The sequence below is a fragment of the Eucalyptus grandis genome, chromosome 9 (genome assembly GCF_016545825.1).
Source record: "Eucalyptus grandis isolate ANBG69807.140 chromosome 9, ASM1654582v1, whole genome shotgun sequence".
NCBI classification, from domain to species: Eukaryota; Viridiplantae; Streptophyta; class Magnoliopsida; order Myrtales; family Myrtaceae; genus Eucalyptus; species Eucalyptus grandis.
This window is the reverse complement of record NC_052620.1, coordinates 26,963,866-26,982,472: the sequence shown is the minus strand read 5'-3', so window position 1 is coordinate 26,982,472 and position 18,607 is coordinate 26,963,866. Positions and strand designations below refer to the sequence as shown.

At 39.0% G+C, this 18,607-nt stretch overlaps 1 protein-coding gene across 2 annotated transcripts; it reads right to left on the bottom strand.

Annotated features, from left to right (window-relative positions):
* Positions 1–459: 459 nt before the first annotated feature.
* On the bottom strand, positions 460–17,941 carry LOC104418917. Of its 2 annotated transcripts, none has more exons than XM_010030394.3 (32): positions 17,685–17,941; positions 17,382–17,555; positions 17,118–17,213; positions 16,371–16,440; positions 16,046–16,179; positions 15,738–15,878; positions 15,499–15,656; positions 14,979–15,147; positions 14,800–14,898; positions 14,527–14,604; positions 14,381–14,440; positions 14,136–14,293; positions 13,336–13,519; positions 12,110–12,229; positions 10,980–11,065; positions 10,751–10,855; positions 10,432–10,530; positions 10,037–10,125; positions 9,427–9,575; positions 8,388–8,531; positions 8,194–8,301; positions 7,494–7,604; positions 6,399–6,506; positions 6,175–6,285; positions 5,851–6,008; positions 5,241–5,709; positions 4,784–4,891; positions 4,529–4,587; positions 3,115–3,499; positions 1,362–2,903; positions 942–1,149; positions 460–841 (listed from the first exon to the last, which is right to left on the bottom strand). In XM_010030394.3, exons 1-32 carry the CDS (start codon positions 17,793–17,795, stop codon positions 741–743), a joined length of 5,892 nt encoding a protein of 1,963 aa, XP_010028696.2. In that variant the 5' UTR covers positions 17,796–17,941; the 3' UTR covers positions 460–740. The 2 variants fall into 2 exon arrangements, with proteins under 2 accessions (XP_010028696.2, XP_039157450.1); XM_039301516.1 differs by having other exon boundaries at positions 10,037–10,122.
* Between the last annotated feature and the right edge of the window lie 666 nt (positions 17,942–18,607).

Here is an 18,607-nt window from a genome sequence, read left to right as displayed (position 1 = left end):
TATTTTTTTGAAAAATAGTTGGCCATATTGCTTAAAAAATCAATTGATGATAAAAAATTTGTTATCTATAATAATTTATGACTTAATTATTTTCATTGATGATGAAAATACTTTTCGTTCATTTTTTTTATAAGTGATAACAAATCATTTTTTAAAAGTATTTTCTAAATTATGAACATTTTCGTAAAATAAATGCGCCCTAAACTTTGATCATCCCTCCCTCGATTGTTTCACCGTGAGTCAACATTCGTGAACACTGTTTCCAATCCTCAGTCCTTCACCGTTAACCGGGCAGAAATCATTAAATCTCTTGGGCCCCAGGGTTCAGAAAATATTAGAAAATGACAAAAGGAAAATAGAAGAAGATTCACTTTGTTTCGTTTATCATCGTTCTCAACTTCTCAACTTTTAATCCATAGCAACAGCGACCGGCTCAAAATTAAAACGCGAGAAAGAACAGATACCGCATGACCCCTTCATTGACAATTTTTTACACGCAAAGTTAAAAAAAGAACAAAAATATGCACCGGAGATGTCCAAAGAGTAGAGGGGAATATGTCCCGGTGTGATGCTTCAAATGTATCCAGCCAATGAATGGCTTGGAAGAGATTAGAATAACAGTTGGGGTCTGTACATCATGACCTACATATCTATTAAGCCTCTCGTGCCTAGAAGACGGAAGGAGTTAAAATTGAAGATTATAATTGGAGCTATCATTTAGTAGTATACATATGTTCCTTTCACAACAATCCCTCGGCCTGTAACAATCCCGGATAGACTAGCGCGATTACCTGTTTCAACGAGTTCAATGAAGCTTTTAGAAATGCGTGTTCCTCTGCCACTGCACAGAAGATCGGAGACAAAGATGGTCAAAAATTCTTCTATAAGCAATGATCTCGGAAGTATTTAAAACTTAATGGAAGTAGTGGCCATCTTTTTACCTCTCACGAACGACTTGAACACTTTAGAAAAATCCTCCACTCGCCCTAGCACCGGCCTTATACCGCATATGTGCAAAACGCAAAGCTCCAAATACAAGGCCATCTCTAATATCTGCAGCAATAGCTCACAGACGGTCTGGATTTCAGGCTGCATTTGCCTTGTTTTATTGGAATTCCCCAGCTCCGAGATGATTGAAAGTGCTTGATCCTGGACTCCCGAGTAGTTGCAAGTCAAAAGCCAGCAGAAGCAATGATTACAAGTAGATAGTAAAGCAGGGAAAAAAAGAATCTACTACATGCTACATCAGAGGCAAGGAAAATAAAAAACTGTAAGAGCCACGAGAGTGGCTTAGATTATGGATAGTTTTCAGCAAATATCTTCAAAATATGAGGACCGGTTGCAGTGATTTATCGTAATACCTGTAAACCATGCAAAATCTCAGGCATTGGAAGCTCAGGGAAATGAGCAAGATCGACAAACCCAACCTCCTCAGCCCTTTTAGCTGCACCCTTGGCTTGTAAATAGAGAAACTTCAAAAGAAGGAAGGCGACTCTATAGATCTGCAAGGCAACATTATCTGAAAATCTTGTTGCAGAGATTGTCTCTAAGTTTTCAGTGGCTCGATCCTTGACAATCAGAGCAGTAGAAACAGCAGAGTAGTTGGACTTAAAAAAACATCCAAGAGGCGCTAGGGCAAACCATCCATTTTTGCTATTGACAAATGACGGTTTCTTGCAGAATTCAAACTCAATTGCCTCGATAGGAGGACAAAGGAGAGGCGCATTCCGACTAAAAGATTCTCCAAGACGTTGAGTACCCCTGCTTATGCATGCTAACAGATGAATACTTCTCTCCCTGAAATGCGAATCCATTTCTTTCATAGCCTTAACCCATGAATTCCATCGTTTCACTAAAATACACATTAGCATGAGGGTGTGCTCGGTTTCTTTCAGAGCAGTTAGAGAAGTTTGTCTCCTTTGAGCACGGGCTCTCTTTCTGTCCGGATCATCAGATGGAAAGTCTGGGGCACTAAGATAATAGGATATTAGATCAGCCTTCTCAAAGAAGAAGTAACGCACCTCATTGTTCGCAATATCAATGAAAGAAGAACTGTCTCCTAAAGAATGAACCATCGCAGTTACAACAGCCAAACCCAGTCCCCAAATATGCTGGGACTCTTTATTTTTGTCGGATGTGTCAGAAACATCCCTAACCCCATTAGTAGCTGAGGAGCACCTCCCATCTTCTATGTGGGAGAATAGCACTCTGAGAGACGAGAAGAAACTGGCATTAAGAAGCAATTCAGCCCCTCCTCTCACACGTGCAAGGGTTAAAAAGAACTTCAGCAATATGCAAGGTGACACTGGAGAATTTTTATCCTGAAGCATGTGAACCATATGCTGCAATTGGAGATGTTCTTTTATGACAGGGAACCAACTAGTTGGCATCAAGACTGTTCTCAGTATCACATCTGCTGTAGTCAAAGAAATAGTGCAAAGCTCAGGCATCATAAGACAGTCACAGAGAACTGGTAAGTGGCCCAGACACAGATTAGAGAATTCAGCTCCTTCTTCGACAAATTCTGCATTTCCCTTTGAATCTACAACTGAATAGCAGTGACCGAACTCCACGACTGAAACCAGGATAGAGAAAGAAAAATTGATCATAGTCTTGAACCTTGGAGCTGCTGGCCTGGTGTCTTTCAAAACTTTGATCGCAGGAACACACGTCCTTAATACAAGCAGACAAACAGGTACAGAGGGCCTTCTTTGCACTTTCCTGATGAAATAAATAACCAACTCTGCCTGGCTTGCAAGAAACTTAAAGACATCTGATGAAGCTTCCATGGTGGGCGCCAATCTCTCCAGTGTTGAATGAATGCAATTTGATATGTGAGATGCACAGGAACTAATAAGATTTTCAGAGATCATGCTTCCACTTGTAGCCTTCTTTTCACCAGACTGCATGAACAGATAAATAAATGTTAAATTAATAATGCTCCAAATGGCTGAACAGATAGGAAAATGTTAAAATAATAATGCTCCAAATGACTTGAAAGAGTCTCATGAAGATCGTGTTGAGATGTACTATATTCAGCACAAGAAGTCAATTAGACATCATAATTCAGAAGTCTAAGGTAAAAGAAGATTGCAAGTCTCTAGACTGAGTTACCTCATTGTCATGAACGTTCAGGACAGTGATGAGTGCTTTCAGTGCAGAAAGCTTCGAACTTGAGAACAACAGCATTGAGTTTGCATCCTCTATGCACTGCAACATTGTTTCTGCAATTCCTTTAGATGCTCTCCAGCTCGTATAATTCCATAAATCTAGTCTGATATCAGATTGTATGCGTCCAACATCATACAAATAGTTCCCACTAGTATACTCCGCAAAGCTGCCACCTTGTTCTTGTCGGTAACTTTGCAAAAAGCTTGATTCCACAAGTTGCAGGAACAATTCTTTGAATGGTCCGGGACTGATTTTTCGACCTTCAAACTCACCTTGTATTTGATAATAAAGGTCACTAAGTATTAAGGTTTGCAATTCCTTCCCTTCACTAAAGAAAAAAATGCATCAGATGCTATTTTTGTGTAGTGAATTAGTAACCAAGAAATGTAAAGAGGTGTATCTACAAATAAGTTCCCAACACATCAAGGATCAAAAGACATACCTGACTTACCTTCTACACGGCATTTAAACATGATATTCAGTTAAGATCAACAAAATCACTAAGACGGCATCTAATTAACAAAAAGATTTCAGAGTGTAAAATACCAAAGACAGCACAGACCATTCTCCAATAGAAAGAGTGATCAAATCTGTCTTGGAAAATCAATGGAAAGTAAGAGTTCAAACGACTCAAAACAAAAGGATAAGATTGTTTGGGTAACTTGATTAGGTCAAATATTTTGGACAACCTGCACTCTCTGAAATGGTTGAGATTCTTTCTAAGGTCTCCTGCCAACCTTTTACTTCTTTATCTCAATAGATACCCTGTAGTTTCTCTTCTGCATCGCATGGAAAGATGACTTACGGTTATAATATCAAACATGCTTATAGAGGGCAAGATTCAAGTTTACCATGCTTCTAGCTTGCTTCATCCCGCATAAAATGTGAGAACCAAGTGCCACAAACGCTGGGAATGGAACTCTTATGTAGAATACAAGTGAGAGCAATGGCTATTGTTAACTTCTAATTACTCCTTTTTTGGGGCATGACACATAGAGTTTTAGATCAGGTATTCACAAATAATCTCAGAGATATGGACCCTTAAGATGTGGTAGCCATGCAATATGGACATGCCTTGTAATTTAACAAGACAAATTCAAAGGATTAAGATATCTAGTGTAGTAATGACCACTAGAATTCCTCAAATCTCCACATCTTATGTTACAAAGTCATCTTATTGGCGAACCAGCCACAAGTCAGATATACGCCCATGTCTTGCAAGTTGGCAATGAGACAATCAAAATGTCCAAAATAGACATTGTCCACATTAGTAACTAAGGCAACTAAATTGTGGTCATCATAGAAAATATCCACTCTTATTTTCCATCATTAAGAAAAGGAGGTTGTGTATTCTTACCTATAGCCATGTTTTCTGTATAGGGCTAAAAGTTCAGAAAAAGGAGGTTGGCTGCTCATCTGCAACATAAAATTTATGGCATAGTGGAATCAGAGAAAAAATCAGCTCAAAAAATCAAGTGATAAGAGAAAAGCTTTGTGCTTGGCAAGGTCACTAGGTCCTGTCAAATGCTTTACCAAAATAATATGAATGTTAAAAAATTTCAATGCTCTCAAATCATCAGCATAGTGCCAAAATAGTAAAAACAGTACAAACCTGTTTATACATAAGTCGAATTTTTTCAATTAAAGATATGGACAAACTTCCTGTGTCATCAGCAGCTAATCTCGCCATGACATGCACGGCGAAGAGAGAGGCAGCAACCTGAAGAATTTCACATAATCGTAAGGAGCCACAGTTATATGGCAGAGAGAAAACCATAATGTTTATACTTCTAAAGAATGCCATCCCTCGGAATTTTTTAAATTAAATTATATAATCAATATCTCGGCACACTGCAGTCACGTGAAAAGTTTATTCCCAGAATGATTTTGTAAAAGACCTGCCATTACTACACTGCTTCATTGTCATGGAGAGTTTTCACAGCAAAAATGCAGACTATGAACCTTGAACAACAAAAAAGAGAGTAATAGCACATCAAGGCAATACAAAAGAAAAAAAAAACTATAAAATGAGATGAAAGAGCACCAATTTCAATTAGGGTGGAACAAACCTTCAGACGGAACCAGATTTCACCATCATATCCGCATGAAGCATATGTCTTGACCAGGCTTTCTAAAACAGAGCTCTGACACCAGGTAGATAAAACAACGGTAGGATCTTGGAGATCAGATACTTTCAACTTTTCAGCAGTTGCAGCATTTCCATTGTTTACTTTCGCCGAATCTAGCTTTTCCATAGGTAACTTGGCATGTGACAACTTCTTTCGCAAGAACATATCGCATGCCATTATTTCCAATATTGCACTTTGGCATTGATATTTGTTTGCAAGGCTTTGACCTTCACTTCCAGCCAGCTTTCTAGGTAGATGAGCTTCTATGCCTGCAAAAGATATGAAGCCAGACAGATGTTTCCAGAAGTCTTGAGATCTTTTAAGCCAGTCCAATAAATCTTTGTAGTGGCCAGCTCCTTCCCACAAAGCTTTCAGGAAGTTTAGAACAGCCAGTGCTATTTGTGGATTGCTGAAAGAGGAAAAAACAAAATCAACGGTTGCAGGAATTTAACTCCATCAGGCCTAGGAAACAAAACTTGAAGCCTCGCGCAAATTTAAAATGAAGTGACCAGAATCAAACCAGGATTAAAGACCATGATGAAGAGTATACCTTTGGATGAGCTCACTAGACTTTTCAACATGTTGAAGGAGCAAATGAAGTAGTCTTGATTTTCTAAACCTTGTCTGAGATGAAATATCATTTGTTGACTGCTCGGCACTTTCAAGGCTGTGCTCTTTGGCGGAAAATATAGAAAGAAGAAATGCTGGCTGCAAAAGAAAACCAAAGAAACGAAGCTGTCAAAAGCAATAGTCAGCAATTGAGACAAACTAATTGGAAATTTCAAAGGCTCCTTCCTCAGATGTAGACGGTCCTTGGTTCGGCACTGTGTCAGAGCACCACATTTATCCAACAAGATTTGACCAAAAAACATACCTGAAAACGTGCAGCAGAAGTAAGCAGGTTCACTATTGCTAGGAAGAGATCTTCATTCCTAAGTGCTTTGTCCTGCAGAATGCTATCGATGGCATGCCTTAATTCTATCATCTGCAACCAAATGACAGAAAAGGAGTCAACCAGAAGGGAAATTAAGGGTATTTGCAACTTGAGGATATAATGAAATAGACGCAAAAGCCATATCAACATGACAATATACCAACCTGTTTATCATCCACACTAAAGCATGCGATCCCAGATATCATAGATTTCACATTATCTGCTACCATAAATATCATGGAAAGTAACCGGGCAGCAGCAATTTGTATTCCCTGCTCAGATAAAAAAGGCATCCACTAAATCTCTTACAATACAAAAGAATTCAATCTAGTGAACAGGAAAGAGAAAGGCTGAATATCAACTGATCAACCAGTTGATCAGTTTAGGAAATATCAGGTGCAAATTAAACTGTAGGCAAGGTAAGCTTTCAGACAGTTTTCATCCATAAAGACTCCCTATGTGCAGCTTCAGTTAACAGGTTTTTGTTTAAATACGTGCCCAAATAAGACAAAATTGTAAATCATACATGCTACTAGACAAATGGTCCAAGTAAAATTTACAGTAATTTGTCATTCGGTAACATCCAGAAGGTTAACAGTGACAAGTTGATTCTAAATGCGACTCTTTTTTCAAATGAAAATCTGAGCAATCTAAGTCTGCAAGTACCAAAACTCTACACTCAAACAATATCCTCTGTTTTTTGTCGCTTCCGACATCTTGTTCTACTCAAGATTCGACAACTACACTATATACAACATAGCAGATAATTTTCTTCTTGAAAAAAAGAACTAGGAGGTAGAAAATAACATAAAAGATTATCTACAGCTGGGCACTTCAAAGCAGTTGGAACAGTTCCCATGTACCGTCATCCACGGGAGTAAACATTAAAACAATGGCATGCAGGAAATTTGCATATTTCTGAGAGATGGGTTACGTGAACAATCTGGAGGATATCTGCAGATGGCCAAGAAGCAAGTGATAGAGAATGTAGATAGAGAGCTGTCGACTGTCATGGTTCATGACACTGGTGTGCAGAGAAAGGCCTCTCTAAGAGGTGCCAAACAAGCATTTATCACAATTACTTATGTGAATAAAGTGTCTCCAAAAGAGGAACAATCCCGTTGTGTTCAAAGCATGAGATGTGCAAATTATGATAGTAAAACAAGGTTAAATGGATCCCATACACAGTGACAGAAGAAAGATATCAATTTGTGGGGATAAAAGTAAAAAAAAGTCAAGAACTTAAAAGGATCCCATACATAGTTACGGAAGTAAGATATCAAAGACATAACAGCCGCAGTGACAGGAATTGGCTTGGTTGTAGATGATAGCACAGCCTGGTGAAAGACAGGAAGGCTAGCAGACAAAGCCTGAAAGAGAACATTCAGAAATATTGGTATGAGAAAAGTCACAAAAGCAATGTCAACTAACATAAGTAGAGAGAAGATTGCCATGGAAACACATCAAATCCAAAAACCAAAGCATGATTTGAAACTATACAAGAGGAAGTCAGTAATACGAAATCACTTGCCCGTCCTTTACTTTAATACTCTGTTTGGATGACAAGGGACAGAGGAAAGTGGAGAGAAAATTTAAATCTACCTCCTCTCCTCGCAAAAACTTCAAAATTTATCATGCTTTCTAACCCCACCTCCCCCCCCCACCAACCAACCCCAATCACATTTCTTTCTCTTCGCCCCTGTCCCAAGTAAAGAATACAAGTCACGCATAAGGTTTTGAAATTATGCAACCCATCATAAGCATGTACAAGAATGAAATTGTATATCACTCTAAGTTTTCTCTCATGAAATCATTGGGGATGCCATGCTTGAAGCAACAGTTCTTTTAGAAGGTTATCACTTTCTCCTATTTATGGTTTCTTTCTATCACTGGCCTGCAAGAACTCTTCAGAAGATCAACTACCTAAGAATGCCAGAAAGTAAAGAATATTACACTTACCTTCATGGATCTGGAGAGCACAATAGAAAGAATGTCTAAGGCAGAACGGATGGCGAGCTGTATTCCTTCAATGTCCGATAATTCAAAGAGACGGCTCACGTAAAGGTTCTATAGAAAAATGTGATCAGATCAGTTAGAAGACCCATATAAGCCATCTCTTTAGTGTTGGATAGCAAACAGACAAAATCTCTCACCTCCAAAGCTTGTGCCGTTGTACAAGCAACTCGAAAGAGCATGCCGTGGATGGAAGAATCAGATAGCAGTAAATCCCAGACAACCTCACCAAATTTTGTAAAGTACGAAATTGACATTATGCATGTCCGCATCAGTTCAAGTACCTAAATTAGCAAACGCATTGATTAAAAAATTGAGGTATCGGAATATAGTACGCTACATATAAACTCCAACCTTGTGGCATACCATGTTCAATTTTATTCGCATTTTGATTTTTTATTGCTTAGTATTGATGAGTCAATCAATGTAATCAGAGGCACATACAAGTCGGTTATTTACACACAGGATAACAAAGGAACATAAAGCATTTCACCTTCCAGGAAAATATGACAATTTCAAGATCAGAAGCTACAATTTTGCAGAACACAGATGTACATCATTGGCTTGAAAATCATCTTAAAATGCACGCCTCTGATATCACATGATCACATGACATGCCTGGGACAAAGAACCCAAAATCCCCAACCACATCAACATTCTCAACCCTTCAATTGGCTTGTAGATACATAAACAAACATTATTCTCCCAAAGTCACAGAAATTGGTGAATCAGAAGGGATACTTAGGATCATTGGCACCATACATCTTGGTAACTAGATAAATGATATCAAAAAAAGGAAACATAACCCTTGCTATAAGATAGATTAATAATTTTGATTAGGCACCTAAAGAGTAAATTCAAGCAGCAGCTTAAAGTCACATAAGGACAGGTAAAGATGGGAATACCAAGATATAATTATGGAGCACCTCCTTTTTTTTGTTTAGAAAGTAACACTGGTTAAAGAATATACTTTGAGACTAGCAGTTGGCTTTCGAGTCAATAATGCACTAGTACACCAAATATGTGACATTATCGCAAACCCACGCAGTTATCCAACATTGGATTTTCACCAACCATCAGTGACAAAAAGATTGCTAACATCCCTACTCCCAAAACACCTGCACAACTTGAATCAAAAGAGAAAAAATGAAATTGTGGCAGCTCAATTACAGTTCATACCTTAACTGTCACTTTCCAACGAAGGTGCTTTGCCTTATATTTGCCAAACTCATGACTGACTAAAATGTGCTGCAAGGAGAAAACAAGCAAAGCTAGGACAGTATCATTCTCCAATCCACTTTCCACAAGCTTCATAGTGAATTCCAGCACTGAAAAGATTCCAGAGTACACATCAGAACAAATTGAATTAGGACATCAAAATGCACGCATAAGCATTGAAATGATTAGACTAACTATAATGCCTGGATGGATGGTCAATTGGTTAACTTATCTCTGAGATGACCATTATACAAATACTTGGCAAAATTATCAAATGCTTTGCAAAACCAAGGTTCACAGTTGATTGTCAAGTTAGGTTTGGTCCACAATCTCAAGCATATGACAATATCTCTATTGATTGAGAGAAAAACAAACAGGCATTTAAGCAGAACATGCACTGATACAATAGTCTAGAAATATAAAACAGCTACAGTGAGCATTAACTGCAAAAGAATATGCCAAAGCAAGGGAAAGTCAAACAAAAGATCAGAGGAAAAGGCAAAGAAAATTATTTAGAAATGAAAACAGGAAAAAAGATGAACACATCAATAATTCAATCTTTTCTTTATACCTGATACTGTCAGTGAGCAGCCATAATCATTCTGCTCGTAATCAAGGAATAGCATCTTTGCCAGTCTCCCAGAAAGCAACCATGATCTGCTAGGAGGAGTAAGTGGCACGCAGGGACACAAAAAACAAAAAAAAGGAAATATAGTCTTCATCTTTCAATTAATTTTCAGAGGTAGAAGTAGTTTGAATGACATTCATTAAAAAACAAACTAGTGCAAGCGCACAAAAAACTATGCCTATGCAACACAACACACGTGACCTAATTGCATACACTCTTGGCACCGTGATTAGAAGAAAGAAGCATCAGGGCCAACAAGCCATTTGTCCAGTAACGCAACAAAATCTGAATTTAGTACTTCTTCAGAATTACAGGGAAAGCAGTCATCTACTATTTACCTGGACGAACCATTACATTCACCATCAAAGGAACTTCTACTTGAGGACACATCAAACATGTCTGCCTTCAGAGCCACCACCGCAACACTAGACGGTGAACTGCCGTCAAAGAGAAGAGAACAAGATGCTTATGAACAGGTCCAACTGATGTTGTATGCAACGGCACAAGCACATGCAATCCAAGTTCTAGTCCAGTACATATAGCATTAAAAGTTCCAAACAAACAACAAACCTTCGAATGAGCAGATTCTTTAATCTATGATTAACTGAGGACAGGCATGAAGGTTACAAAGAGACAGAAAGACAAGATTGGAGGTACCTCTCTATCATCTTTGCTAAGAAATTGACGCCCATGCAGATGGTTGCAGCATTGCTAGAGCAGGGATACAAATGTCTGATCAAGGAAGAAATCACCTCAACCACCCTGCAGGATATAGAAATGAAGTATTTCCAAGATAAAGAAGGAAAACATAACAGGAATAGAAGGAAAAAGGTTTCTAATAATCCTACAACAACAAAACCAATACGACCAGATCAATTTAATGTACCACATGTTATTTTCTGTCACTGCATTTGTCATAGTTGATTGCACATACGATGTGTTCCTAATGTTCATCAAAGCAAAACAAAGGCCCTGCAAATAATGGACCGATACAAAAACTTTGTTATAAATGAATCCTAAAACATAGTAAAAATTTCATAACATGCATCACAAATGTGTTCCTGCAAGTGCCTGATACACAAACAGCATGTGCTGTGCCAGATTGACAACTGGTTTATAGACACCTAAAATAAAAATGTTCATGTGGCCGAGAAGTCCCAAGGCGAGAATGGAGACAAATTTAAGAGGCAAGTAAAATTTAGACAACAGAAAACATGGCAACAACTACTCCTGTCAGGAAAAGAAAAGCAGACATAATTGGTCAGCATGAATTTTCATCCCCATTAATAATTTGGGCATCAACCTAGGAAGGACCCAGTCTAGGCTTATTGATAGTCAGCAACAGACTTCTCTTCACAGTCCTCCTGACAGGAAATCCAAACACCTCCAACAAATTCATCTGAGAATTGGCAATGTCCAGGCTCTAGAAAGCCCGTTTTATGGAGTTCTTTTACAGGGAAAATGAAAGCTGATGCTTTCTAGAAGGAAAAGTTGTTCTAGCTTAATAGAGTCAAGAATTTCTGATTATTGCAAGGTAATACTGACTACCTTTTTTATGACAGCAAACCATACCAAAGGTGGAAATAATAGACACTTACTATGCATCAAGGCATTGTAGCAACAGGAAATTCTTTGAACAGAATCAAGGCATTCGAGAAGGAAAATTCGTTCTAGCTCAATATAGTCAAAAATTTTGACTGTCGTGAGGAACTACCAAGAATCTTTTTGTGACAGCAACCCATCCCAAAGGTGGGAATAATAGATGCTTAGTACGCATCAAAGCACTGTTATGAAAAACCATCTCAGTGCTTGCTTGATAAGCCTGCATCTCCTTCAACCAAATTTACTCGCAGTTTCAGTTCGTTTACCACATTATCATGGATCTCATCTTGTCCAGCAGGTTCTCACAAACCATAAGCAAAAGGCATAATCAATGATATGTCAGGCAGAGACTAACAAGTCCAAGCAACACTTACTGCAACACCAGAAGACAACAAAACACTTCCGAGAAGTTACCGTGTTAAAAGACACAATCCGATTGAGCAGGTCAAGAATATGATTTATCTCCTCAGTGCATTCCCCGTATAGCCTCTGAGCCAAATGCAGAAGCAGCACAGAAATTCCCGATTGCCTATACTGTACCAATAATGGCTCTGTCAGCAAAACCCCCCCAAAAAACATCAATTGCCACTTATGAAACAACAGTGTTACTTCCCGAAAACCCAGGGAGAAAAGTTATCCAAATGGCAATATCCTCACCAGTGGTTAAGGGAAGAACTTAATACCAGTTGGCGAATTATCATACTTATAGAATGTGATAGCTAAACGGAAGTATTCTCAAAGTTTCAGCTAAGGAACCAAATAAAGGGAAAGCAGTGGCTGCAACCACAAGATGCAGAACCTTAGGGGCAACATAGGACCACTATATCTTCTATTCACACAAAAACTTAACAAAGCAAGAATACTAGCATCCGCAATGAATATAAACACCAAGTAAGAAGCTCAAAAAATCACAGGTTGCTTCAACCTATAAGACACTTCTCACTACCACTCGCATCTTCCAAGGGCTTACCCTTCCATGGACAAAATATTTACATGACAGCAATGTCTGGATTGACTTTTTCTTTTTAGCTTTTTAATCTAATTTTTGCGACACACAGTACTTTGACTTTTCCTTTTAAACCTGAAGCACCTAAACCTTTCACAGTATTATAAATGTTGACAAGTAGACTTGCACATAAGTTTTTTAAGTTTTTTGAAATTTGGCTAATATTGAAATTTTGGGAAAGCAAAAAAGTACCTTTTACTTTTATTAAAGTAGAACAAAAAGACCCTTACATCAATAAGTAATCTCCCAGTCAAATTACAATCAATGTTAGAACCATTGGCTGCACAATAAATAGTCTGAATGATCTTTATTTACATCCGCCTATACAGATATGAACCACACTCTAATCCATTGTAGAAACACCAATGTCCTGAATGAGGGATTTATGCCCTCCATATAAGTTGGCAATGGCCATACCATATTTAAAAGTTAATTATTTGACTTATAACTGAATCATATGGTACATAGAATATACTCTGGATGGAGCAATCAAGTCATGAAGCCAATATTCCTGTTGCTATTAATGCCTCGAAGTTTTAGAACTATTTTGAAAGAAGAAAAGGCATCACCCTCAACTAGATATGTAGGGACATCACTCACACAGGTATTACATGCAATGCTTTCATATAGTTACCTCCCAGCGTACAAGTGCAGTATTTCCACCAATTACTCTTAGAACATGGCCTCGAGTATTAGCAGGAATCAAAAGACCTTCAATACCAGGAACCTGCAATGGTAAGTGTGTCTCCACAGTCTGGGAGGTTTCATCATTCTCAAAAAATGACGAGATGCCAACAGATTTGTCCAGAAAGTTGAACCTGCCGAAGAATTGATCGTGTAAATTGGGATGACCTAAGTGGCATGGTGATTAGAAAGTAAAGCAAATAAACAATGAGTGCAGAATTTCTTTCAAACAAAATTAGCATTTTTTACCAGCTTAAATCTTCAGTGATACAAGCAAAGCCAAGTTCACACTAATAGTGAGTTGCATTATATGTGAGGTTACATTGATTTTGGCTGATTTTATTGCATCCAACATTTTCTGAAAAGTTATGAAAAAGTTTACAGCTGACTAAAACTGAAATAGAAGTGAACACGATAAAATAACTTTCTCTAATTATGGCAAAAGGACAAAAGAGTATTAAGACTTGATTATAAAGAAAGTGACAAAAAATGGAGACATTCTCTTATCCCCTTCTATTTCATAATTTACAACACTCTCTCATTGTTATCTCCATATCATTAAAATAAATTGCCGACCATTAAACTCTATCACAACTTAGGGCATTCAAGTGAAATGAATGAAAACAAATATCACAGCATTCCATGATGACAAATATATAAGAATTTCACCACAACATCCAATTCTCAAACATGCAGAAGGAAAAAAGCATCCAATTGCAGATATTGTAAACCCGAAAGAATTCCACTCACACGCATTCTGCAGGCCAATGTCCTTCACATAGAGATGATAGTAATCGAACGAGCTCCACAGTTCTGAAGGGGAAGTCACCTTCTACCGTACAAAGAAGACATCGAATGGGACCGTCAATAAAACTTCCCCTGTCCCAGAACTGCATACAGAGGGACTCCTACAATAAGAAGGAAACCTCTCAATTATGGACTGGTTAACTTCATGCACTAAAAGTATACACAAAAATTACAATACACATCCAAACCTCTCCACGGTAAATTTTGCAAAGAATTTCCAATATCAAGCTTAAAGTACTATCTTCTAGCTGCACATTAGCAAAAGGTTGTATAAGTAAACCATGATTGACTATCTCACTTGTCATCAGCTTCTAAACAATTACACAACCAATACCTGATTATTGATTTCGTACGACGCAATAAAAGCAGAAATGAAAGTTCTCAAGACACTTCGATAGCCTGCTACTGGTCCCTGCGGAAGGGAAATTCAAACAAGTAAGAATAGGGTAAAAGAGAGATATGACACCAAGATGCCACCAAAATACACATCCAATGAAAATAATTCTTAAAAAGACACATAAGAAAAGTTTCTAGAGAGAAAATAGACAAAGCAGATGAGTAATCTGGTCCCAGCATGCGCACACAGGACAAGAACTCAGAAACTTACATCAAATTCTTTCAATATATCATTTAAAAGAATTTCAAGAAAATATTCCAATGATGCAGCTCCAAAAGCTTGACGAACATATCCTGCGTCATCAATATCCTAAAATCAAATAAAAGATATCAGAGTCAAGATAATCATATGAATACAAATTGATCATGGTAAACAATTAAAAGGCATGCCTTTAGCACATTATCGTGCTCATTTCCAGGAAGAGATGCAATCAGTCGGAGAAACACTGCCCAAGTAAGGAATAGCGAGCCTGCTTCTTTCATTGCTAAAGAACTGAAACTTGACACTAGCGCATCCATCTCTTGAATATCGGTCAATGAGAAGACAGATGTACCCTGCCTGAGTAGCAAAAGGATTTCCACAGGATCAAGCAAAAAGACCAGAAATTACACAGAACCTACACCAGAGAGACACTTCCCCAATAGAACCATCTAGAAGACGTACATAAAAATCCCATTACAACAAAAGATAACAAAATCTGTGCTAGCAAAAAGATAGACTTGTCAAGGCACTAAAACATATGAAAGAACACTGGCAGTAATGCTTCCAGATTCATTCTAAACCAATTGTGTTGTGTTTCAGATTAAATCCAGAGCTAGACAGTCTCACTAAACATTTAAAAAGAAAAATAACTTCTGCTGTGGAAAACCTATCATTGAAGAGATTTAGAACCAGGCAGAAGGCATTAACCTCAAAGGCGTCCCATCATGAACCATTTGAAGAACACTTTCCAAGTCAAGGGTTTCTATGACTATTAGAAGCAGCTGAACTTTGGCATGGTAGGAAGAGCACACTGCTTCAGCTGACACAGCCAGCTTTTCGAAGTTATAAGACCCAGATAAAGTATCCTGTGGCAAAGTTTTACCGATTGAGCGAGATGACAGGAATTTGATTATAAGAAATTGTGCTATACAAGAACCATAACGAACCTTAAAGAGAGTGCACAACTTCTTCCATCTTTCACCATTACACGTGCAGAAAGACTCATAATACATAAGGAACACAATGTCCAAAATCAGATTGACTTCTGTCAGTGTCTCCTCGGCCCACAGAGTGAAGAGATCAACGTCCTAGCAAAGACCAGCCATAATGCCCGTGAATTATCAACAAGAAAAAGGGTCATAAAAAAGCTCTTGCCTCGTCAATTAATTAAAAAAAAAAAAAAAAAAAAAAAAACTGGACACATCTCTAAAAATGGGTAACAAGTAATGAAGATGCAAAAGAGTGTGTAACAAACCATCTGCTCAGGGTGACTGGAAGATAGAAGTGTGTCCAAGGCTGATAAAGATTTACTCTCCAATCCATTAGAAATCAATTCAAGTGCCTCTTCCCTAATAACATTACTTTCCCCAGAGCTAGCTTTGATGCACACTGCACAAAAGGAGTAAAGTTAGGGAGAGAGCATGCAAATCCCGAATGTAGCATGATATTAGCACTGCAATGCAATAAGCTTAATGCACCCTGATGTGGTTCTGTAAATCCATGTCATCCAAAGTTTGCTATATGACCGAGACAGCCAAGAATTAGAGTCAAGCAGGGAATCAGAACAGCTCATAACGTACAGGCATGTGTCAGAATCCTCCTTGTGCATTTCAGCAAGCATTGCCTCTCAATATAATACTGAAGCAATATCTGCATATTAAAAGCAATGCTTGTGATTAGCAAGTGCAAGATGTTGAAAAAGTAGAGGGAACAAGAATATGCTGTCAAGAATTCATACTTTAGCAGCTTAAGTCCAGCAAGCCTTCGCTCTCCATATCTAATACCTAGCACCCTACTCCATTAACTATATCCCCTGTTTTCTCGTAACACCGTTGTCACAAGTAGCTGATTTTTCATCGGGCAACTCAGCCACCAGGCAACCTAGCTAGGTAAACACATGCTAGAAGTTCGCATCACAGCCATCTAACAAGAGAGACTTAAAGCAAGCAAAAGAAAGAAGAAATGGTGCACTATATGCGCTTATCTGTTTTACAGAGATAAGGAAGGGTCAGAGTACAAGTAGATTATTGGAAACCGAACCGTACTAAAAGTTGACACGTACATAGTTAAAAAGGAAAAGGAAAAGGAAATCAGAAGCAATGCTCTGGGGGTAAGGGATGCATCATCGTTGGCACTGGCACATGAAAAAAATCTCATCCACCATGTTCATCCAAGTTCAACAGGCTAAAAAGTGAACTGAAACTGGATCAATTCTATAGAATTAAGAATTGTAAAGTAGAAAAAGTTCTAGCAATTCAAAGGCCGGTGAATGCTGAATAGAGAAAATGATGACTGTACAGCAGGAGAAACAGCCGAAAGCCTCTCACCGCATGCGGAAACTCTTGAACCGACAAATCAACAGCCACATTCTGGTGCTCCATCGACCTCTCGACGAGAATGTAAGATTGCACCTCATCCAAACCCTACAACAGTAATGCACAAGCTCCATAACGCATCCACCGAGAAAAGATTCCGCACCATCCCGTCCAATTCTAAAAAACATAAACAACACGCGAACCGGAAAAGCATAACCAACGGCTAGAAAAACTCAATCGAGGAAATGCCGAGAATCGGCCGGGCCATCGGCTCACCAAGAGGGGACTGAGAGCCAAAGCCTTGTCTCTCAACTCAGGCTTCACGGTCAGCTCGTGAGTACCGATCTTAAGCTGCCGCGCGGCCAGGGCCTCCTTCGATTTCGCGCTCGGCGGCCTGAACAGGAGCACGGTGTCCAGGAACCAAGCGCGGTTCTCCTGCAGCTCCTTCACCTGAACAAAGCAAAACCGAAATCCGGTGACTCATCGCGACGCGATATCCTGATAAAATAAAAAAATAAAAAAAAAAAACGCAACGGGATGCCCGCGAGAGGAGGGAAGGGGGGGAGAGAGCGGGCGTACGAGAGGAGGAGGCAGGTCGGCGGAGAGAGGGGCGTCCTCGAGCTCGGCGAGCAGGGAGGGGAAGGAGTCCCACCAGAGGGAGGCGTCGACGGACTTGGCGGTCGCCGCCATTGGAAGCGAAGGAGAGCTTGCCGCCGGCTACTGAATCACATGAAGAGGAAGGAAGAAGAGAGATTGGGGGTGGCTTGATTTTGGCGCTTCAGTGCTTGGAACTGAAGGATGTTGCGGGAGGAGACGAGACGACGAAGAAGAGAGGGAGAGTGCTGCTCGAGAGGTTTAAGACGTGGGTTTTGAAAAATTGGACTTGAAAGGTTTGGGCCTTTTGCTCTTCTTGGTCTGGCAAAAAATCTGGGCTTGAACTTTGGAAAGCGGAAGCTCAGCTTCCATTTTGAACAAATCTCATAGCTTAGTACATGGGTAACTTCAGAGCTGTCCGCACTTGATTTTGTGCGTTAAAATATTCAAATATCAAATCACCCATTCAGTTTAGAATAGTTGGCATTGATCCCATAAAATTTCACGTGACATTAGAGCAGAAGACCTTAAGTTCGAATCTTTCCAGATCCTTATCGACCTATAATAGCTTAAGCTTTTGGAATAATTGATAGTACTAATGTGTTGGTGAGTGCGGTGTTAATTACAAAAATGACATATTTTCATTGATGGTGAGAAGATACTTTTCACCGATTCATTTTAGCGAAGCAAAAGCAATCGATTTCAAAACTCCCTTTTCTCTATTACTATAGGGTTAGTCATTCATTGAACTATTTGCAACATAAAATTCCGATGCTTCGAATGGCAAACACGACACCTTCTCAACAGGCCAAAACTTCGTTCGAAGCGCCATTCTAGTTGGCATGGACGGATCAAGTGCAACTACCTCCTATATTTCGCGAACTGAAGGTCTAGATAATCGTGTCCAT